The 23013-nt window shown below is 57.3% G+C and overlaps 1 protein-coding gene and 1 long non-coding RNA gene across 3 annotated transcripts in view; both read left to right on the forward strand.

Moving 5' to 3' along the window:
• The window catches only part of LOC115598465, a 4598-nt gene extending 741 nt beyond the window's left edge, over window positions 1-3857 (forward strand). The window contains exons 2-4 of the long non-coding RNA XR_003987678.1: window positions 1772-1872; window positions 3055-3132; window positions 3541-3857. This is a non-coding gene — a long non-coding RNA (uncharacterized LOC115598465). The remainder of the gene's footprint in view (window positions 1-1771; window positions 1873-3054; window positions 3133-3540) is intronic.
• Window positions 3858-6117: 2260 nt separating this feature from the next.
• On the forward strand, window positions 6118-23006 carry NID2 (nidogen 2). Of its 2 annotated transcripts, none has more exons than XM_030451958.1 (22): window positions 6118-6357; window positions 7404-7712; window positions 10406-10638; window positions 10841-11202; window positions 11444-11593; window positions 11675-11920; window positions 12416-12616; window positions 12744-12962; window positions 14644-14787; window positions 15024-15152; window positions 15239-15382; window positions 15462-15581; window positions 15676-15912; window positions 16587-16826; window positions 17047-17268; window positions 17398-17567; window positions 18784-18913; window positions 19143-19314; window positions 19814-19971; window positions 21244-21367; window positions 22045-22157; window positions 22243-23006. In XM_030451958.1, exons 1-22 carry the CDS (start codon window positions 6172-6174, stop codon window positions 22251-22253), a joined length of 4020 nt encoding a protein of 1339 aa, XP_030307818.1. In that variant the 5' UTR covers window positions 6118-6171; the 3' UTR covers window positions 22254-23006. The 2 variants fall into 2 exon arrangements, with proteins under 2 accessions (XP_030307818.1, XP_030307819.1); XM_030451959.1 differs by having other exon boundaries at window positions 16590-16826.
• Window positions 23007-23013: the final 7 nt, after the last annotated feature.

Below are 23013 nucleotides of genomic sequence, written 5' to 3' on the forward strand. Positions count from 1 at the left end.
TCTTGTCCCTCTGAAGCTCCTCGGGTGGGCAGAGCTCCCCTGTGGATGGACAAGGAAGGGCAGAAGGCAGCTCCTGAATGTGCTTCCCATGTGTTTTGCTCTTTCCCATTGAATCCGAGCCCACCCCCAGCTCTCTGTCCCCGTTTATCCCCACGGCTCAGCCCTAAAAAAACCCCTTGGAGCCTGAAACACCCCTGGCCTGGCAGCAGTCTTCGATTAAAAGAACAAATCCTTTCGCCTCCCAGCTGGAGCTGATCCATCCTCTCTGCCAGGGTGACCTTAGAGAGTCCTTTTCATGGACCCAGCAGGCAGAAGGGACCCACGTGTCGGGGACAACCGAACCTCTTCCCCCAGCTGGGAGAGGTTAGGGGTAGGGTTAGGGACAAAGAAAAGCTTTGGTGGGAGGGATGGGGCCAGGAAGATGTGGCCGAGAAGGGGATTTGCTCAGCCAGGCTGTCAGGGGAAAGACAAAGGCAGGAAGGAGATAAATGAAGGGAAGGAGGCTAATTGCTGGGATTAGGCAGCCCAGGGGCAGAGGGGGCTGCAGGGCTTGGAGATCCCTGGGGAGGGAGGTCAGGAGAGGAGAGATGAGCTGGAGAGGAGGTTTTTGGGGAGAGCTTTGGATTTGGTAGAGCCCTGGGTAGGATTGTTTGGGCAAAGAGCAAAAAAAAGGTGACCAGCAACCCAGTTCTGGTGATGCTGCCAGGGTGGTCCCAGGTCCCAGCTCCCCCAGGACCCCATGGAAACTTAATTTATACACCAAATAAAAGCTAATTCTGCAGAGGGCTCTCGATTTAGGGTATAAACACCCAGGGAAGGGGCTCAGAGCTGTGCCAGCTCAGCCTGGTGTGTGATGGGGGTCAGAGCCCTGGGATGGGGATGAGGGGCCCAGACCTGCTTCAGGGGTCAGAGCTCTGGGATGGGGATGAGGGGACCAGACCTGCTTCAGGGGTCAGAGCTCTGGGATGGGGATGAGGGGACCAGACCTGCTTCAGGGGAGATGGGGAGAAGTTTTCTGTCCCTGTTGTGGTTTATGTTGGGGGGGGGGAACCATGAGACCCCCTGGGAACTCAGCATCACCGAGGGGTTGGGTTTATCCTGGCTCTTAACATCCTCCCTCCCTCCCTCCCTCCCTCCATCCCCTCCTCCCTCCCTCCCTCCCTCCCTCCCTCCCACCCTCCCTCCATCCCAGTGGATGCTCCCAGGTTCTTTTCTGGAGGCCAAACCCATCTGGGCTGGGATGAAACCCCTCTCTGCCAGGGATTTGGCTGGATTTTGGGATAATTAAGGAACTTGTGGTTAATTTAGGGGGGGAGTTGGGGACCTGCAGGGCTCGGGACGCTCATCCGGCAGCTGCAGGACCAAACCCAGCATCCCAGGAATGTTTGGAGAGAGGAAGGAAGGAAGGAAGGAGAGCCTCAGAGGCTGACACAGAACACACCACAGCTTTTCTTTACCTTTATGTCTTAAAATACCTTAAAAAACCTGGGGGGATCCTTTGGGCTGGAGCTCCAGATGCCTCGGGAAGCCTTTCAGTATTTCCATCCCATGGGTCTCCAGCTCTCTGGAATTCTGAGGGATCCAAGCTCTCCTGCCTTGCTACCTGGGAGGACTCAGCACTTGTTGTCCTGCAGTAGCAGTTTAGTTATTTCTCCTCTCCAGCCACTTTCTCACATTCCTTCTCCAGCCAAATCCCACAGTAACTCTTTTCTCTCTACAAAAAACACCTTGATTTTCCAAATTATGGTGATTTAGCACCCCCTCTTCCCAGCTCTCCAGAAGGAAAACCTCTCTCCCACAGCAACTTTGGTGACCTGAGCAGAAAAATGGGGGCACATTGGATGGATCCTGAGTATGGAAATCATCTTCCAGGTGGGTGGCCACCCCCCAGGCAATGCTGGTTGCCCTCTCCAGACCAGAAAGTTTGGGTGCAAGTGGGTGGTGTGGGTTCTCTGGGTGTCTCAGGGGTGGCTTGAGGTCACTGGGTGGCCAGTGGGTGCTGGGAGCTGGTGGCCTCCAGAGCCATCTGGGCAATTTGTCCATTTTTGAGGATGCACCTGAGCAAGTCCTGAGGACCCCTCCCTGGTTCAGAAGGAGGGAGAAGATAGTCCCAAGGGGGACAGGGGTGTCCCAGGGTGTCCCTGTCTGTGGGAGCAGAGGGATGAGGCCAGGAGGTGGTGAGTCATGAGATGAAGCTGATTCAAAGAAAGGAGACCAAAGCCAAGGAGAACCCTTCCCAAAAATGGAAATGTAGCAAGTTCTGGGTGTTGCCTGGTGGGAATCAACCACCCTGCCACAGCCTCCCCACTCCCAGCACCCAGCAGGATGCTCCCAGGAAAGGAAGCAGGAGCTGTGCTCCTATGGATGGAGCCACCAGGAGGGACACCTCGACATGGCCCAACACCTCAAGGGGGGGGGCTGTGGCCACCCAGGGATTCTTCCTCTACCCCTAACATCACACAAAAGTTATTCCTGCCACCAGCAAGCTGGGATCACCCCAGCTGGGCACCTGTTGTGGATTCTCTGATGTATCGTGAGGGTTGAGCTCAACCCCAAGGCTGTGCCCAGCTCCTCAGGATAAAGGGCCAGCAGACAGGATCCTTTTTCTCTCTGGTTTTACAGCCCCTTGGAGGTGCTACTGTCAGATCTGACTGGAATTAACCATCAGATCCCAGTTATTATGGATGGGAGGGGAAAACCCACAGATTTATTTTTTTTTTTCTGAGATCACAATGCTAAAAAACTTTTATTGTGCTGATTCAGGCAGCCCAGATGACCCCAAACCTTTCCCTGCCAGAGCTCATTCCCACCACAACCAGAAGGGAGCTGATTTATTGCCCTTCCTGCCAAATAACTCGACCCCCAGCAGGGTTTGTTTCCAAAATCCAGGAAGATAAAAGCTCCCAGGATGTTACTGTAGTGGCCCCCCCAGCCCCACACCATCCCTGCTCCTGCCTGACATCCCAACATCCCAGAGCATCCTGCAATCCCTTGCTTCCTGCTGCACCCCCCCTGCCCTTCTCTGATCACCCAGGAATGAAGTTTCCTTTCCAGGCTGCCCCAGGAGAGATGGATGTTTCCTGATGCTTCCCTTATCTCTGCAGCAGCTCAGCCATCCCAAAGCTTCCAGGGGTAGGATTTCCCATCCCAAACAGCCTCCCTGCCAGGGATTTGCCTGCTTTGCCTCCTTCTTGATGGGCTTTTTGGCAGGGGGAGCTGGAAACCTCCTCCCAGCAGCCACATCTGGCAGGAGCAGGGGAAGCTGGAGGGGCAGGATTGGGGGTTTGCTGGGCTGGGAGAGATTTGTTCTGGTTTTCATGGTTTGGTTGGGAGTGTCTGTGGTGGCAGGAGGTTCTGAGTCCAGCAGGAGCTTCTGGATCCAGCAGGAGCTTCAGAGTCCAGCAGGAGCCCTCCCCAACCCTGTCCCCCAGAGCATCCTCCACCTCACCCAGCTGCAGCACATCTGGTTCTGCACAAATCACCACCAAGTTGATGCCTATTGAGGTTTGGTTCATTTTTTTTTTTTTTTTAATGCCCAAGCTATAAGAAGAACCAACACACACACCCAGAGACCCCGAGGCAGAGGCTCTGCAGAGCCACATGGAAGTCATTACAGGGATCACTGCCCCAAGGAGCCTCCTTCCCTGGCACATGGTGTCAGCCAGCATAGCCTGTCCTCATCTCCACCCTGTCCCCATCTTCCTCCCCATCCTTTTCCTCATCTCCATTCCTATTCCCAGCCCTATCCCCATTCCTGCCCCCAAATTGTCCCCAAACTATCTCCAGCCCTGTCCCCATTCCTGTCCAAGAACTATTCCCATCCCTATCCCCATTCCTGTCCCCTGGCTCATTCCCATCTTCCTCCCCATCCTCATCCTTATCTTCATCCCTGTTTTTGACCCCAAAATATCCCTATCCCCATTCCTATCCCCAAACTATCCCCATCCCTATCCCCATTCCTGTCCCCAGGCTCATTCCCATCCTTACCCCCATCCTCGTCCTTATCTCCATCCCTCTTCTTGTCCCCAAACTATCCCTATCCCCATTCCTGTCCCCAGGCTCATTCCCACCTTCCTTCCCATCCTCGTCCTTATCTCCATCCCTGTTCCTGTCCCCAGCCCCATCCTTGTCCCCATCCCTAACCCCATAAACATTCCCATCCCTCTTCCTGTCCCCATTCCCATCTTTATCCCCATCTCTAACCTCATCCCCATCCTTGTTCCCAACCCCATGGCCACCTCCTGGCTGGGAGGGACATCTCAGCTGGGATGTCACCCTTGGGTGAGAGGGACAGGAGGTCAGGGGGACAAGGCTGGATTTGTCCCTGTTGCAGGGGTGGGAGATGCAGAGGGGCTGCTGGCCCCTTGTCCTGCCTGATTTCCCCCAGAGAGCTCTGGGGGTGTCTGAACTTTAAAAAAGAAAAAAAAAAAAGCTTTTTTTTTGTTTCTTTTTTTTTTTTTTTTTTTTTGGCACAGGGAACTCCTTGAAGGCTGCAGACAGCATCCAGCTGGCCCAAACCCTTCTCCAAGCCCTAATGGTTTTCTGTGGCCAGGCCAGGAGTTTTCCCCCAAAGGTCAGAGCTTGATGGCAACCAAGGGGAGCAGAAGTTTCTCTGGATGTGATGTGTGTCCCCCCCCATCCTGCTGGGGCTCCCAACCAACCCATCCCCAGCTGGGAGCTGCTTTCCAGGTTGCCCACACTGGGATCAGCCTGGGATGGAGGGGACAAGGGCTGCAGTGACAAAGCCCTGTCACCCTGGGACAGGAGGAGAGCATCCAGCTGCTTCCCAGGATTCCTGCTGGGAATGCTATGAATGTGTCCCTGATTTATTTCTCTGGCCGGCCCAAGGGGGGGGTTGACAAGTCTCTCCTTGTTATCTGGGATTCCTGGGGCATGTGGAGGGGTTGGGGACAGATGGGACACTAACACCCCCGGCCTGGCGCCAGGGAAGCTCTCCAAGAAGATGGGAGCAGAACTTTGGTTGCTCGCAGGCTGGATTTCCAGTCCCCCCCCAGCTACCTAGATTTCGGGAAGGGGGTGTGTGTGTGTTTTCCCCCATTCCCTCCAACACCGCTGGTCCCCAACCATCCCAAATCCAAGCCAGGAATCCCCCTCTCCATCGACCCCCTGAGGACTTGGTTGAGCTGGAGGATGGATTTTGGCTGTTCCCTTTTTCCCCCTCCACCAATTCCTTTCCCCACGCCCCGTCCTCCTCCCCACTCCTTGTGGATAAGGAGTCACATTCCTGCCCGCGGGATCCGAGGGAAGGGAGCAGGGAGCGGCCGGGGCCTCTCGCCTACGCCCCGGCCCCGGCCCCGACCCCGGTTGGCTGCGGGCCCGGCTCCGGGGGCGGTACAGAGAGGGGGGGGGGATAGAGGGGTGCGGGGCATAGATGGGGGGGATCCCGACTCCATACCCTCCCCCCCCAACCCCCCGCCACGGTGAGGAATTTAGGGATAAATTCCGACTGATGGGGGGCGAGGGGTGCGGGACCCCGAGGAGCACGGAGGGGAGGGGGCGGCTTTGCCCTCCAGGGGGGGGGCTACCCCGTTGTTCCCGGGACAGAGGTGGAGGGGAGGCTGTGAAGATAGAGGAGGATTGGGGCGAACCGTGACTGATGGGGGCCGGGGGCGTTAAAGCGGGGGATGTGGGACCCCGGGGAGCGGCGGGGATCCCCCTCCCGCGGGGATGCCCCATGGTACCCAGCCCGGGAAGGGGGGGCAAAACGGGGGAGGGAGGATGTATGCAGCTCTGGAAAGGGGGATTTTGGGGTCACCTCGACTGATGGGGACCGGGGGGTTATAGCGCAGGGGGGGTTGGGTGGTTGCGGTAGGGCAGGAAGGGCGGATCCTGGCTCGCCCCCCCGGGATGCCCGGTGGTACCCAGCCCCGGGGGGGTTGAACGGGGAAGGGGCGGGGGTGGGTGTGCAGCCCGGGGAGGATTTTGGGGTGAGCCCCGATTGGCCAGGGCCGGACCCGGGGGATCCAATGGCGATGCGGTCAGGGGCTGGACCCGCCCCCGGCAGCGGCTCTCCCCGGCCCCCCCCGTCCCGCCCCGTGGCTCCGGTTCCCTCCGCCGGGTCGGGGCCGTCCCGCCGGCTCCGCTTCGGTTCGCCCCGTCGGGTGTCGGTTCGGTCCGTCGGCTCCGGCCGAAGGGAGGGGTTGCGGCGGGATGCGGGTGGCGGTGCTGGTGGCGGTGGTGGCGGCGGTGGGGACAGCCCTGCCCCGCCCGGGGCTGTTCCCCTACGGCCCGGGCCGCGGCGATGCTCGGCTCCGACCCGGGGACGACGAGAGCTCTCCCGGGCTGCCCCTCCGCCGGGCCCTTCGCCTCTACGGCCGCGCTGCCCGCCGCCTCTACGTGAGTCCCGGTCCCCGCCCTGCCCTGCCCTGCCCTCCTTCCCCCTCCTCCCCTCCATCCCCTCCCTCTGCCCCTCCATCTTCCCATCCCTCCCTCCTTCCATCCACCCCCCACTGTCTCCCCATCTTCCCACCCTCCTCCTCCCCATCCCTCTATCCCACCAGCCTTCCCTTCTTCTCTCTTCCCCATCTTCCCATCCCTCTCTCCTTCCATCCTTCCCACTCTCCTCCATCCCTCTATCCTACCATCCCTACTTTCTTTTCTCTCTCCTTCCTTCCTTCCTTCCTTCCTTCCTTCCTTCCTTCCTTCCTTCCTTCCTTCCTTCCTTCCTTCCTTCCTTCCTTCCTTCCTTCCTTCCTTCCTTCCTTCCTTCCTTCCTTCCTTCTTCCTTCCTTCCTTCCTTCCTTCCTTCCTTCCTTCCTTCCTTCCTTCTTCCTTCCTCCTTCCTTCCTTCCTTCCTTCCTTCCTTCCTTCCTTCCTTCCTTCCTTCCTTCCCTCCTTCCTTCCTTCCCTCCTTCCTTCCTCCCTCTCTTCCTCCCTCTCTTCCTCCCTCTCTTCCTCCCTCTCTTCCTCCCTCCATTCCCATCCCATCATTTCCACCTTCCCACCCTCCTCATCCATCTCTCTACCCCACCATCCCTCCCTCCTTCTCTCTTTCCCCCATTCCATCTTTCCATCCCTCCTCCTGCTCACCCCCTCTCCTCCCCTCTGTCCTCCTTACCCCTCCACAAGTGTCTCTGCTGCCTCCACCCCTGGGTCATTTCTCCATCCATCCCTTGTCCCCTTCCACCCCTCTGTGCCCTGCCCTCTCTCCCAGCCTGCTGAAGAACAAGAGTCCTTTTTCCTCTGCAGCTGTTCCTCCTCCAACAGCTGGGATGGCCCCAGAACTCCTCCAGCTCTCTGGGGGATGGAGAAGCCCGAGGTCTTTGTTTTCTCCTTAGCAGGATGGGGCCATGTGCTCTGAGGGCCCTCAGCCCCGTGTCCCACCCCACCAGGGACTGGTGGCAGAGTCCCCTCCTCAGCCCCTTCCACGGCTCTCCCTGCAGGTGGGGACCAACGGGATCATCTCCACCCAGGATTTCCCCAGGGAGACCCAGTACGTGGATGATGATTTCCCCACGGATTTTCCTGTCATCGCTCCCTTCCTGGCTGACCTGGACACCTCGGGTGACAGAGGGAACATCTACTACCGGCAGGATGAGTCTCCAGATGTGTTGGACCAGGCTGTGGGTTACATCCAGGCTGGATTCCCCAGCACCACCGGTTCCTTCCTGCCCACCAATGCCTTCATCACCACTTGGGAGGATGTGGGTTCCTACCAGGAGCTTTCCCAGGATGCTGAGCCCTCCGAGAAGGTGAGGCTGATGGGCTGAGGTTGGACACCCATCCCACGTGTCGTGGGAGGAGGAGTTTTCCTTCTGTAGCACCCAAAACCCTCAAGTCCCTTCTTTCTGGGCAGCTGGATGGTGGATCCAGCCTTGGATGGATGGATGGATGGATGGATGGATGGATGGATGGATGGAAGGATGGATGAGCACTGGGGGAGATGTGGATTTTCTCCTCTCTGCTCAGAGCTCTGCTGATGGGCAGAGGAGGTTCAGAGGTTGCCTTCAGCTCCATGCTTGGGGTTTTTCCCTACTTTTCAGGCAAAGCTTTAAAAAGCTCTGGATTTTCCAGGCAGAGCTGTGGGGAAGCTGTGACCCAGGCCATCCCTTGGGCTCCTGCCCATTTCCCCGTGGCTTGGGGCTGCTCTGTCCTTGTGCCCACAGGCTCACGGCGAGGAACCAGCTCCAGAATTTTCACCATTTCCACCATGGATTGGCTGGGAGGCTGGAAAACCAGTTTGTAGGTTGTCCACTGAGGCAGGGAGGGGACCTGGGCTCTCCACCCCATGGGCTGATAAGGCTCCTGGAGGGGTGGACTTTCCCTGGAAGTGCTGGATCCATCACATCAGGCTGGTGACACGCCAAGGAGGTGACAGTGACGTCCTGCTGGCAGGATGGGCTCCTTGAAAGCAGTGGAGAATGCCAAGGAAAACTCCCACGAGGAATAACCAGAGCCACAGGATGGGTGGTTGGCTCAGTGCTGAGCTGAACCCAAGGCCACCATCAGTAGCCACCAGGTCCCTGTGGGCCACCAGGAGCCATCCTTGCCATCTGTCCCCCTGCTCTGGGGCCCTTTGGTGTTGGGTTGCTGAGAGGGAAGCCAAGCAGGGGAAGAAACTCAAAAGCTTGGAAGGAAAAAACACTTTTTTTTTTTTTTTTTTCCCCTCTAATTTCAAACCCGGGAAAGAAGCCGAAGAGATGCCACCAGGGGCCTCACTGTGACCTCAAGGCCACCAAAACCACGGCCTCCTCTTCCCAGTTCTTTATTATTTTTCCTTTATGGAGCTGGATCAGATTTGGGAATGAAACGAGCAGCTCCAGGGGAGAAGCTTCACACAGGAGCCACGGAGATGTGAGCTCCCTTTGAACCAAAACTCCCCCAAAACTTCCCCAAAACTTCCACTATTTTTTTTTTTCCCCAAAACGTGTCATTTGTCAAAAAGCTGCCCTCCTGCTGCTCAGGGATTGACCTCGGAGCCTTTACCACTCCCCCCATCCCGTCAGGCTTTGGAAAGTCACAGCGCCTTGGGGACACTCTCCAAGTCCTTGCGGTGACACTTTCAGAGCAGGGAAAAAAAGAAAAAAAAAAAAAGAGAAAGATTGGGTTTTTTTGTTTTGTTTTGTTTTGTTTTTCCTGGAATTTGCCCTTTCCAGCATTTTGCTGGCCACCCCTTGGCCACCTCACTCTTTGTCCTTCGATGTCACCCCTCGGGTCCCCCCCTCCCCAGGCAGGAATTGCCTCCGCTGCGTGGGGGGAGGAGGAATCCAGCCCTGGGGGGGTTTAATCCCATCCCCTCCCCAATTTTTTTTGGCTGCTGTCTCACGGGGGTTCTGAATGTCCCCAGTGTTGCCAAGGACACAACAATCCCTTTATGTCCCGACAGGAATCCCGACCATGCCCCCAGGGCCTCCGTGCTCCCCATGTTGGGGCTGAGGCTGTGGGGACATGGGGACAGGACAGGGGGGGGGGTTGTGTCCTGTCCTATCCCCCCTGCTCGCTGGTTTGGGGGAGAAATTGGGTTTTTAATCATTTTTCCTTCACTCGGGCACCATTCCCTGCTTGCTACTCATGGGCCAATATATATATATGTATATATGAATGAATATATTAATGTATAGTATTAATTAGCCATTAACACCAGCTATCATTGAGGATTAATAATAATTAACATATTTATTATTTGATAATATTTATTATTTAACATGATTTATTAATCTTTATTAGTTAAGAATATTTATTAGCTAATAATATTTATTAGTTAATAATATTTATTAATTTACATTTATTTATTAATAATATTCATTAATTTGGGACCTCTGCAGGTTGGGGGTTGCCCCAGTGCTGCCAGCTTGGGGTTTGCCCTCTTTGGGGTGATTTTTGTGCCTGTGTGTGTGGATTCCCTGGTGGCTCCTAAAGGGTTGTGTCACTCCCTGGCCTGTCCCCAAGGCTGCCTATAGAGGGACATATGGGTGTGGGGACAGCCAGAGTCACACGCATGTTTTTTCCTGAGGAAACCAAGCTAAAAATTCTTCTCCGGGGGAAGTGGGGAGGGGTGGGGGGGGGTTTGTGTGTGGGTTTTCCTCCAGGTGGTTGGAAAAGGGGGGACAAGAGCGAGGAGCTCCTGAGGTGCAGTGTCAGTGTGGGTTATGTGGCCAGGGATGCTCCTGGGCATGGCACAAGGTTGTCACCTCCCTGTGTGACAGCCCCAAGGGACACCCCAGTAGCTGGGGGGGGGGGTGGTTGGGTTGTGGTGGAGGATGCTGAGCATCTGCCCAGTGTGGGGTTTGGTGATGGCCCTGCTTGTCCCCTGAGGGGACAGGGTAAGGGAGGGTTCACCCACTGTGGTGAGCAGGGTGGTGGCTCTTGTGTCCTGTCCCCTTCTTTTGGGGTCCTGTCCCACCCCCCCCATGATCTCTATCCATCCCATTCTTCCCCCTGACAGCTCAACACCTTCCAAGCAGTCATAGCCTATGATGCTGAGGACACCTACACCATCTTCCTCTACCCTGAGGGGGGACTTCAGTTCCTGGGGACACGACCCAAGGAATCCTACAACGTCCAGCTGGAGCTGCCAGCCCGGGTGGGCTTCAGCCGAGGGGACGGCGATGACCCAAAGAGGGATGGGCTCTTCCACAGCCTGGCCAGCAGTGAGCAGGCTCTGAGGAACCTGGAGAGGTGTGTGGGGCAGTGCTGGGGGGGCAGGGCCACCTTTTCCCATCCTATGGCATCTTTAAAATGCTGGAAGAAGGAGGTGGGGGTGCCATGTGCACAGGGACAGAGGTGGCATTTGGGTTCCTTGGGAGCGTTGAGCAAGGTGGGTGCTTTTTGGGGGATCCCCCCACCTTGAGCAGTGTTGGACATCCATGCTGTCCTGCAGGGAGAGCAACGTGGGGGTGCCCGGCGTGTGGGTCTTCCACGTGGGCAGCACATCCCCTCTGGAGCACGTGGAGCCCGGAGGTGGCAGAGGACAAAGCCCCGATGTGTCACCAAGTGCCACCCGCCACGGAGCCCACCAGACGTCCACGGAGCTGCCGGCGTGGCAAGGCTTGGAGGCCACATCAGGACAGCGGGGTGGGGAGGGCATTGTCCCCAGGAGGTTGCCCCTGTCCCCCAGGCAGGAGCAGAGCCACCACCTGCACCCTGGTGGGGCTCAGCAGAGCCACTCTGCCAACCCCTCCTCCTACAGCTCCGGCCAGCACGGTGTTGGTGTGGAGGAGGATGAGCACTTTAATCCTGATGGTGAGTGGCCGTGTCCCCTCTGAGGGGTGACAGGGGTGCTTGGTGGTGGGAGGCTCCCCCCAAAAAAACCTCAAGCTTGTCTCTTCCCAAAGAGCCAGGGCTGGAGCTGGCATGGCTCCTGTCACCTGTCTCCTCACTCACCATTTCTTTTTGTCACCCAGGAGGGTATATGAGGGTGGCCACCTCTGTGAGGGGGTGGCTTTGTCACCATATCTCCCACCCTTTTCCCTTTGTCCCCAAGTGTTCACCTACAGTGCAGCCAGCAAGGAGACTTGTGCCCAGCACCACAGGCACTGCTCCCCACACGCCTTCTGCACCGACTATGCCACCGGTGCCTGCTGCCACTGCCGGGCCACCTACTATGGCAATGGGCACCAGTGCCTGCCTGAAGGTACGTGGGGTGGGTGTTGGAGGGTGGGCAACCCCCCTGTCCCTGGGTGGCCACTGCCAGGGGTGCCATCTCCCTGCCCAGGGGCCGTGCATCGTCTCAATGGGAAGGTGAGCGGGAGCCTGCTGGTGGGACGGGAATCCAGCACCTTCCAGGATGTTGATCTCCATGCCTACATCGTGGGCAGCGATGGCCGAGCCTACACAGCCATCAGTGGGGTGCCCCAGCCTGCTGGCCGTGCCCTCCTGCCCCTCCTGCCCATCGGAGGGCTCTTTGCCTGGCTCTTTGCCCTGGAGGAACCTGGGTCTGAGAACGGCTTCAGCATCACGGGTGAGGAGGGACCTGGGAGGTGTAACCCAGCCCCGTTGTTCCTGGGGGACAGAGACTCCTGTTGGGGTGGCTGGGCTCAGCTGGGGGTGACATGGAGCTTGGGAAAAGGGTGTGGAGGGGTTCAGGACAGCCCCACCATCACCTCCCCAGGTTGGGCTGGCTGTCACCTTGCTGTGAGCCCTCCTGGGGTGCTGGTGAAGTGGGGAAGGGTGCTGAGCCCCTGTGCCAAGTTTCCCAGAGAAGCTGTGGCTGCCCCATCCCTGGCAGTGTCTCAGCCCAGGTTGGATGGGGCTTGGAGCAACCTGGGCTGGTGGGAGGTGTCCCTGACCATGGCAGGGGGGTGGCAATGGAGGAGCTTTAAGGTCCCTTCCAACCCAAACCAGTCTGGGATTCTATGACCTTTCCTAAGCAGTCTTCAGGACTTTTTGCTGCTGGAGGGGATGTATCCCTAAAAATCCTACAACCAAATGATGCCTGTTCCTTTTTCCTGCCCAGGTGCTGAGTTCACCCAGAGCCTGGAGGTGACCTTCTACCCCAGGGGGGAGACTGTCCACATCACTCAGACAGCCGAGGGCCTGGGGCCAGACAACTACTTAAGCCTTAAGACACACATCCGGGGCCAGGTACCATTTCTCCCTGAGAACACCACAGTCCACATCACCCCCTACGAGGAGCTCTACCACTACTCCAGTTCAGGTAGGAGCCTGTGCTCAGTCTCAGCTTTGCTTTCTCACCCTCCATCCCTGCCCAAAACACCCTGTTCCCACCAAGGACCTTACCAAGGTCATCAGAGCCACTGATGCTAAAGCCACTTCTCTCCCAGCTGTCACCTCCTCTGCTCACCGGGAGTACACCCTGCTCACTGGGACAACCAACCAGACCTTGTCCTACCGCCTGCACCAGAACATCACCTTCTCCAGCTGTCCCTACACCCGCCTGCCCCCCCGGCAGAGCTTGGGGGTGTCCCATGCCTTCACCCTCTATGACACCCAGGAGCACGTCCTGCGCTACGCCCTGGCTGCTCGCATCGCACCAGCACCAGGTGAGACCCAGCACCCATCGCAGGGTGCACCCCCCTCCCCTGGGTGCCAGTCCTCACGCCAGGCAGGAGCCCAATCCCAAAGCTGTGGTGTGCTTGCTTCACCCAAAAAGAGTGGCTTCACCCTACAGAAAGAGGGTTCTTTACAGAGTCACTGGGGCACTCGGGTTGGAAAAGCCCTTTAAGGTCATCAGGTCCAACCCTCACCCCAGCAGTGCCAAGGCCACCCCTGCCCCATGTCCCTCATCCCCACATCTCCAGGGCTCTGAAACCCCTCCAGGGATGATGGGGACTCCAGCCCTGCCCTGGGCAGCCTGGGCCAGGCCCTGACAACCCTTGCCAGGGAGAAATTCTTCCCCAGCTCCAACCTAAACCTCCCCTGGCACAACTTGAGGCTCCTCTTCTCCCATCCCTTGTTCCTTGGGAGCAGAGCCCGACCCCCCCTGGCTCCAACCTCCTCTCAGGGGGTTGCAGAGAGCCAGAAGGTCTCCCCTCAGCCTCCTCTGCTCCAGGATCAACACCCCCAGCTCCCTCAGCTGCTCCTGGGCAGACTTCTGCTCCAGACCCTTCCCCAGCTCCGTTTCCCTTTCCAAGCCCCATCCCTGGCATGGGGTGGGACACAGCTGGGGTGGCACTGGGTGGCCCAGCCCTGAGACCTCCCTGCCTGTGTCAGATGGGAAAGGGACAACTGGCCACCAGGAATTGAATGCCACCAGCTGGCTGCTGGAGACTTCTACTCCATTGACTCTGTGCCAGGACAAGTGTACAGGGATCAGGGCAGATGGGGCTCATTCCAGTCTGGGAACAGATCCTTGGGAAGCTGCAGCTCTGCTCACAGGGCTCTGCAAGGAAACTCTGTGTCCAGGGGAGGTGAAGGATACAAATCACACAGTTCATAACACAAAAAATTAACAGTGATGTAAAGACAACTCAGTTGAACGTGAGGTGTTTTCTAAAATGAATGCTAAGAATGCAACTAAAGCCCATCAAAATCCAGTTTGAAAGAGTGATGTTAAACTAATTCACTTATAAAACATCCCAAATGTTTTTTTGAGGCCAGGTTGGATGGGGTCTTGAGCAACCTGCTCTTGTGGGAGGTGTCCCTGCCCATGCAGGGGGGGTGGAACTGGATGAGCTTTAAGGTCCCTTTTAACCCAAACCATTTGATGATTCTATGATATTAAAACAAATGCAAATATTGGACATCCAAAACCATTTTCTAAAAGTAGTGTTAAATGCACTTAAACCCCATCCAAATAGAGCTTTAAAGTGATGTTCAGGATGAGCTGCTCATCACACCTTTGACTGAGTCACCTTTATCTCATCGTTAAGTTTTCATTTCTCACCTTTGATTGATTTGCTGCTACCTCAGGTTTCTTTTTTTTTTTTTTAATTACTCATTTTCTGTCAATTGTTTGTTACTCCTACACCTCCTGGACATACACATTTTCCTGGCAGAAATCAGAGCCCTGTGAACTCCCTAGGGATCTGTACCTGAAGCAGAACAAGCCCCTTCTTCCCTGACCCACATCCAGTTGTCCCAGTAGAGAACAACTGGTCTAGAAGCATCCCGTGGCCAGTTGGCAGTGGCCAGTTTTCCTATACCCATGTAGGACATCAGTGGGAGTCCTACTGGGTGTCTCCCAGGCTTTTCCCCCTCCTCATATCACCGGTTTGCCCACAGCTGATGCTGGGAACCCCGTGGTGAACCCGTGCCACGATAGCAGCCATGCCTGTGAGGAGCCAGCACGCTGCCAGCCCGGTGTGGGGATGGAGTACACGTGTGTGTGCTCAGCCGGGTACCGCAGGGATGGACGGGGCTGCCGAGGTGTGTGGTGGCCGTGGTGGGGGTTTAGGTGGGGTGTAGGACACGCCACAACATGGCAGCCCCCGTGGTTTCACGAGCTGCACTGATTTGGCAATTCACGGCGAGGGGGTGGGGAAACTGAGGCAGGCGCTTTAGGGATTTATTGGGATGGGGGAAGAGGCAAGAGGAGGGGGGGGTCTCCACTAGTCTGGGAGCAGCCAGACCCCAAAAATAGGGGTGTCTCCCCTTTTCTGTAGACGTGGATGAGTGCTCTGAGGGTCTGAGCCACTGTGGCCCTTTCACCACCTGCCGGAACGAGCCGGGCAGCTACCGGTGCGAGTGCCGCGGGGGGTACCGGCTGGCAGAGGACGGGCAGACCTGTGTGCGTAAGTGCCAGCCCCACCATTCGGGGTCCCCTGGGCCCCCCGGGGCTCACCCCGGCCACCCCCTCGCCCCTTTTGTCCCCCCTCAGCTCTGGCACCGGTGACAAACCCCTGTGAGGACGGGAGCCACCCCTGTGCCCCGGGGGACCGTGCTCGCTGCCTGCCCCGCGCCGGGGGACCCCCCGCTTGCCAGTGCCTGCCTGGATACACCGGGGATGGCATCCACTGCTCTGGTATGGGGACACTGAGGGGACCACAGGGTGGCCTGTCCCGGCTGAGCCCCGTGCCCTGATTGTCCCCATCCCTGCGCAGACGTGGATGAGTGTGCCGAAAATCCCTGTCACCCCGCTGCCCTCTGCTACAACACCCCGGGCTCCTTCTCCTGCCACTGCCAGCCTGGATACGAGGGCGATGGCTTCCAGTGCACGTACGGTGAGGCCACCAACTCGTCCCCACGCCAGCTCTGCTTAGGGTGGCATCCCCATCCTCACCCTGCCCATCCTTTGGTTTTTCCCGGTGGTGGAAGGGAGGACGCGGCAGCTGACCCCCTGCCAGCACGACCAGCTCTACCCACGGGCGGTGCCACCGGGACCCTCACCCGTGGGTGACGGGCACGTCCCCCAGTGTGACGAGGAGGGAGGGTACAGACCCCTGCAGTGCCACGGCAGCACCGGGTACTGCTGGTGCGTGGACGCCGCAGGGCAGGAGATCGCCGGCACCCGGACGGCACCAGGCAGCACCCCGCCACGCTGCGGGAGCCCAGGTGGGTCCCCTGGGGACACGGGGGGTGTTGTCCCCTCCCCACAGCACCCCAACCCTGTGGTGGCCTCTGCAGCATCCTTAGGATGGAGGCAGCCAGCAAGGAGAGGGCGAGCTGGGGCTCTCAGGGGGGAGGGGAGGTGGGTTGTGTCCTTTGGTATTCCTGAGGGGATTAGGGGGCATATGGAAGCTTCTCCCAGCACCGTGGGGGAGGAAATGGCTGTGCCTCCACCAGTTGTGGTGGAGGGTGCTGAGAATGTGTTGGAGCAGGCAGAGTCCTGCTGGTCCCTACCCACCCTGCAGCACTTTGTCCCCAGCCGCCAGCAGTGGGGACAGTGGAGGGGACCCTCTGCCCAACTGCAGGGCTTCTTGGTGCAGGGTGCTGCCAAGTGGGTGGCTCAGGAGGATCCTGGGCCTTTAGGGTGCCCTCGCCCACAGGGTTATAGTGACAGTGGCCACTGGGGCACCTCCTGTGCCACCTTGCAAGGGAGGGGACAGCCATGGGGTGCCAAGGGGTGCCTGAGAGGGACACCCCACCAGCCCATGGGGGGAGGGCAAGGGTGCTGGCAGAGCATCCCTGTGGGTGCAGTGGGGACAAACAGCAGTGCCAGGTGGGTCCAGGGGAGCAGCCTGGCACCCACTGAGCCTGGGGTGGGGTGTGGGGGGTTTTGCTGCCAGCAGGGTCCATGCAGCAGCTGACCCCCTGCGAACACGAGCGGCTCTACCCACGGGCGGTGCCACCGGGACCCTCACCCGTGGGTGACGGGCACGTGCCCCAGTGTGACGAGGAGGGAGGGTACAGACCCCTGCAGTGCCACGGCAGCACCGGGTACTGCTGGTGCGTGGACGCCGCGGGGCAGGAGATCGCCGGCACCCGGACGGCACCAGGCAGCACCCCGCCACGCTGCGGGAGCCCAGGTGGGTCCCCTGGGGACACGGGGGGTGTTGTCCCCTCCCCGCAGCACCCCAACCCCGCGGTGGCCCCTCCAGCATCCTTAGGATGGAGGCAGCCAGCAAGGAGAGGGGGAGCCGGGGGTCTGGCAAAGCCCTGAGCCCCCTGACTTGTGTGTGTGCGCGGGGTGTGGTGGCGAAGGGTGGTGGGGGGGGGTGGGGTGACTGTCACCTTCTCTCTGCTCAGAGCCCACCGAGCGTCCCCCCACCATGTGCGAACGCTGGCGGCAGAGCCTGCTGGAGCACTACGGGGGCAGCCCCCGTCCCGACCAGTACGTGCCCCAGTGCGAGGCGGGGGGCGAGTTCAGCCCCCTGCAGTGCCACGGGGACAGCGGGTACTGCTGGTGCGTGGACCAGAACGGCAGGGAGGTCCAGGGCACGCGCTCGGAACCCGGTACCACCCCTCCATGTAAGAGCTCAGCACGCCACGGGTGACATTCCCACTCCCCGTCCCTCCGCCTCCCTCCCCATCCATCACCCCGCCCGGGTGCGGAGCCGAGAGGTGATGGTCCCCAAACCATCCCTGTCTGTCTGCCAGGTCTTCCCAGCATCGCCCCGCCCCGCGTCCGGCCCTCCCCCCGCCCCGATGTGTCCCCACCGGCCGCGGGGACGTTTCTGCTCTATGCCCAGGGACAGCAGATCGGTTACCTGCCCCTCAACGGGACGCGGCTGCAGAAGGAGGCGGCCAGGACCCTGCTCTCCCTCCATGTACGGTACCTCTGGGGCTGGGGGGCAGGAGGACCTGAGGGAACTAGGGATGGGCTGGTGCTGCTGGGAATCACAGAGACATGGATGGGTTGGGTTGGAAGGGACCTTAAATCTGATCCATACCCACCCCCTGCCATGCCCAGGGACACCTCCCACCAGCCCAGGTTGCTCCAAGCCCCATCCAACCTGGGCTGAGACACTGCCAGGGATGGGGCAGCCACAGCTTCTCTGGGAAACCTGGCACAGGGGCTCAGCACCCTCACACCAATTTCTTCCTCACATCTCATCTCTCTTCCATCTGGAAACCCTTCCCCCTCATCCCATCCCTCCCTGCCCTTGTCCCCAGTCCCTCCCCAGCTTTCCTGGAGCCCCTTCAGGCACTGGAAGGTGCTCTAAGGTCTCCCCATTGCAGCCTTCTCTTCTCCAGCCTCAACACCCCCAACTCTCTCAGCCTGGCTCCAGAGCAGAGCTGCTCCAGCCCTCCCAGCAGCTCCAGGGCCTCCTCTGGACTCACTCCAACACCTCCACTGTCCAATATTTCACACTTCCCTGGACCACTCTCATCTGAGGTGTCACCTCTTGAAGGTTGATGTTGGTCTGTGGGGACAGTGGCACTAAGATGGAGCAGGAGTGATCTCAGCTTACCCTCCAGCCATCCCCAAGCACAGTGGAAGGTCACAACCTGGAAAAGGAAGGAGCATGGGTGCTTGCTGAGCTCTGTCAGCCCCAGGCCATCAGCCGCACGTTTCCACTACAAATTGCCTCTTCCCTTCCTTGGACTCCTCTTGGAACGTGGCCATGTGCATGTCCAGCCAGGCCAGACTGAGGGAGAGGAAGGCTGAAAGCTGGGCTGTGACCCTTCCTGCTCCCCAGGGAACTGAAATCCCTTGCCAAATCTTCCCATTCCCCAACCTGAAGGTCATTCCTTGGGCTGGCTGCACTGGTAGAGCAATGTTTCCTTGAGCTAAAGGGCTTCAAACCCATCTGGTCGTGGGTGTGTGCCTGCAGCAGTTCCCCTGCAGGAGGATTCAGCTGGGATGTGCACAGTTGGAGCCTCTCAGTGTTGAGTTTTGCCAGGGAAAAGGGATTTGAGCTTCATTCCCCATGGCTGCATCCTGCAGAACAGGATGGCTGGTGGGATAGGGACGCTCATCGAGGCTCTGAGCTTGTGACCCAGGTGGGATTTCATCCTGTGTCCTTCTCCCAACCCTGGCAGGGCTCCATCGTGGTGGGGATTGACTATGACTGTCGGGACAAGACCATTTATTGGACTGATGTGGCCGGACGGACCATCAGCCGAGCGAGTCTGGAGTCAGGGGCTGAGCCAGAGACCATCATCAACTCAGGTCTGTTCCCAGCCCTAGTGACATGGGCACAAAGCCACATCAGCAGCTCCACACCAGCTTGTGCCCATCACTACCAGAGGGCTGGGCTTTGGGGCCCTCCAGCTATGCTCACATCCCTTGGGGATGGGGACCTCCCATCTACACTCACATCCCTTGGGGATGGGATCCCTGTGAGATGTCCAGGAGCACCATGTCCCCACCATCTGACCACGTCCCTCATCTCTGGCAGGACTCATCAGCCCTGAGGGGCTAGCAGTGGATCACCTGCGCCGAGCCATGTTCTGGACTGACAGTGGGCTGGATAAGATTGAGAGAGCCCGGCTGGATGGTTCTGAGAGGAGGGTGCTCTTCGACACCGAGCTGGTCAACCCCAGGGCCATCACAGTGGACCCTGTCCGAGGGTGAGAAGCAGTTTTTCCACAAGGAATTGCATGAACTGGGCAAGAATTGGCCACGTCTGATGGTGTCACAGCCCCATCCTGACCCTGAGCAGCTCCACGCTGGGTAGGAGGGGCTGGCTCTGCTCCACACCTCTGCTTTTATGTAATAAGTCAGGATTTGGCTAAATCTGCTGGTTGGTGTCAGGGTGGTGGTAGGATTTTTCAAAGCTTTGGAAGACCCCTGGCACTAGAAAACACAAAGGGTGCTTCCAGAAAATGTGCTGCTCTGAGGACTCACCCTGGGTCTAGGACAGTTTGGGCTGTAAATGTGTTTGACATCGTTCTGGTTTACTTTTAAGAGTTTGTTGGGTTTTTTTAAATCAAATCAAGATTTATTTTGGGCACTGTGAGGGGGAAAACGAGGCCTCTCTCCTGGCAAGCACCAGGATGAAGAGAAAGCTGGTAACTTCCTACTGTTCTTCACTGTCCTGCTTGTTCATTTATCTCCTTATTTCCCCAGCAACCTCTACTGGACAGACTGGAATCGTGAAGCCCCCAAAATTGAAACTTCTACTGTCAATGGAGCCAACAGGAGGGTCCTGGTGAACAGGGACATTGGGTTGCCCAACGGGCTGACGTTTGACCCCTTCTCCAAGCTGCTCTGTTGGGCAGATGCAGGTAACTTGGAATCACAGAATGGAATCATGGAATCGTTTGGGTTGGATAAAAGCTTTTAAAGTCATCAGGTCCAACCCTTCCCCCAGCAGTGCCAAGGCCACCCCTGCCCCATGTCCCTCATCCCCACATCTCCAGGGCTCTGAAACCCCTCCAGGGATGATGGGGACTCCAGCCCTGCCCTGGGCAGCCTGGGCCAGGCCCTGACAACCCTTGCCAGGGAGAAATCCTTCCCCAGCTCCAACCTAAACCTCCCCTGGCACAACTTGAGGCTCTTTCCTCTTGGCCCATCCCTTGTTCCTTGGGAGCAGAGCCCGACCCCCCCTGGCTCCAACCTCCTCTCAGGGGGTTGCAGAGAGCCAGAAGGTCTCCCCTCAGCCTCCTCTGCTCCAGGATCAACACCCCCAGCTCCCTCAGCTGCTCCTGGGCAGACTTCTGCTCCAGACCCTTCCCCAGCTCCATTCCCTTCTCTGGACACACTCCAGCCCCTCAATGTCCTTCTTGTCCTCAGGGTCCCAGAACTGAGCCCAGGATTTGGGGTGCAGCCTCCCCAGTGCCCAGCACAGGGGGATGATCCCTGCCCTGCTCCTGCTGCCCACACCAGGGATGGTCCCAGCCAGGATGCTGGTGGCCTTCTTGGCCCCCTGGGCACCCCCTGGCTCATGTTCAGCTGCTCTTGACCAACACCCCCAGGTCCTTTTCCTTCGGGCACTTCCCAGCCACTCTGTCCCCAGCCTGGAGCATTGCCTGGGCTTGGTGTGACCCAAGTGCAGGACCCAACCCTTGGCCATGCTGAACCTCATCCCATTGGCCTTGGCCCATTGACCCAGCCTGCCCAGGTCCCTCTGCAGAGCATCCCTACCCTCAGGCAGATCAACACTGCCACCCATCCTGGTGTCACCTGCAAAGGGACTGAGGGTGCCCCCAATCCCCTCATCCAGATCACTGGTGCAGACACCAAACAGAACTGTCCCCAGCACTGAGCCCTGGGGACACCACTTGTCACGAGCTACCACCTGGAGTTAACTCCACCAAGAACCATGACAAATGTGTCGTGACAAACCATACAAATAGGACTTCAGCTAATTGCTGCCCCCAGCCTTCTCCTTCCACTCTCCTGCCCCAAAGGATTTGGTGTGACAGGGGCAGGGGGGCTCCCAGCATGTGTTGCTTCCACCTCTTGATGCCACAGAAGCAGTTTGAAAATTCTCTGAATGCTCAGTAAACTTTTGGTGATTTTTTTTTTCTTTTGTGGCCTGCTAACTGTTTGAAAAGGAACAAAGCACCTGGAGTGCACATTCCCTGATGGCACGGGCCGGCGCATCATCCAGAACAACCTCAACTACCCCTTCAGCATCATCAGTTATGCCAATCACTTCTACCACACGGACTGGAGACGGTGAGGAAAACCAAACTGCTCCTTCTCACCCTCATCCCAGGGCTCTGCTCCCTGCCCAGCAAGCCAGGGAGTAGCTGGGAAGGGCTTTGAGCCAGAGGGGGAAAACCAAAGGCAGTCCCCAGCCTGGTCCTGAGTGCTGGAACCTCCCCAGGGCCACCGTGTTCAGCAATGCCCACTTGTAAATCTCAAGGCAGTTGTTTAGAAACAGCTCCAGCTTCCTGGGAGGGAAAGAAATAATGGATGGGTGTGTTTTGTTTTGTTTTTTAAATACAAGCTAGCACCAGTTTCTGAAACTAGATGAAATCAAAGAAAAAGCCCAGTTTGTCCTCAGTTGTTACGTCTCCCCCTCCACTCTGCTCACTCTGTGCTCGCCTCTGCTCACTCCAGCTGGAAGCTCTCAGAATTTCAATTAAATCTCAGCAGATTATAACAAACACTTAAGTGCTTTGCAGGCTTGGAGGGGACTCTCAGGGAGATAATCTCTCCTTGGAAGGCTGCGTGCCTCTGCATCACCACTGAGAAATGCACCACTGAAGGAGTTGGATGTAGATTCTTACAGGACAGATTTCTTTCCACTTGTCCTGCAGGTGTGCAGGCTGATCTTTTGAGCTGCCTCTGTTCTCTAATGCATGGAAACAGGAGAAAATAATACCTTCATGTCACCTTCTTGTCACCAGGGATGGTGTGATAGCTGTTGATAAAGAAACTGGCTCCTTCACTGATGAGTATCTCCCAGAGCAGCGATCCCATCTCTACGGAATAACTGCAGTTTATCCCTACTGCCTTGGAGGTAAAGCCCAAACCCCCTCCCCTCAGTCCTGTCTGACACCAGTTACCTGCTCCACATCCTAAAACAATCCCTTTTCTCTCCACAGCAAGGAAATAGTAACTGCTGTTTGGAGGAATAACAATCTTTGCACCCAAAAGAACTTCAGACCCAGAAAACTGTTACTGCATACACCAACCAAGGGGGGAACCCCTGAACTGAGGCCAACAGTGACCTACTTGCCTGCAAAAGATTACCCAATATTTTTTTGAAGTTATACCTCAAGTCTTTACTACTGTATTTTTTTTTTAAAAAAGAAAAGTATTTTACAAAAAGAAAATAAATAAAAAATGGTCCTGTGAATCTTAGGCCATTGCTCTAACTCTTTGCTTATACAAGCAAATTTAATACCTAGCTTTCGTATTCAAAGGTTTTTATTTTATTGGAAGAAGAATGGATTCATTTTTTTTATAGTTTTGATAAGCTGACCAATGGGTCCTTTTCTCCAAAAGCAAGTGCCTGTGGGGACCTTTGGATGCAGCATCTTGCTGGGTCTGAGTAATCTACAGCCCTGAAGACAGAGACTGTGCGTGCTCCAGGAGGGTGCAGAAGAGTTTTACAGGATATGGCAAAGGCATGGAAGTTTGTCCAGAGGACAAGTCTGTCTTTTCACCACTGCCTCAATGCATGTCTTTTAGTATTTATATTAGAAGAATATGCTAGAACTATCTGTTCATGCTTGTTGGTTCTTCTAAGTGCCTTCATAGACCTACCCAGTGTAGACCAATACCTGTCCAGAAATACCATTTACGTTGTAACGCTTCACTGTTTTTCTAGGTTACTTCAATAATGGAATAAAATGGTTGTTTTGAAGTTTTCC

This window comes from Calypte anna, chromosome 5A (genome assembly GCF_003957555.1).
Source record: "Calypte anna isolate BGI_N300 chromosome 5A, bCalAnn1_v1.p, whole genome shotgun sequence".
NCBI lineage: Eukaryota > Metazoa > Chordata > Aves > Apodiformes > Trochilidae > Calypte > Calypte anna.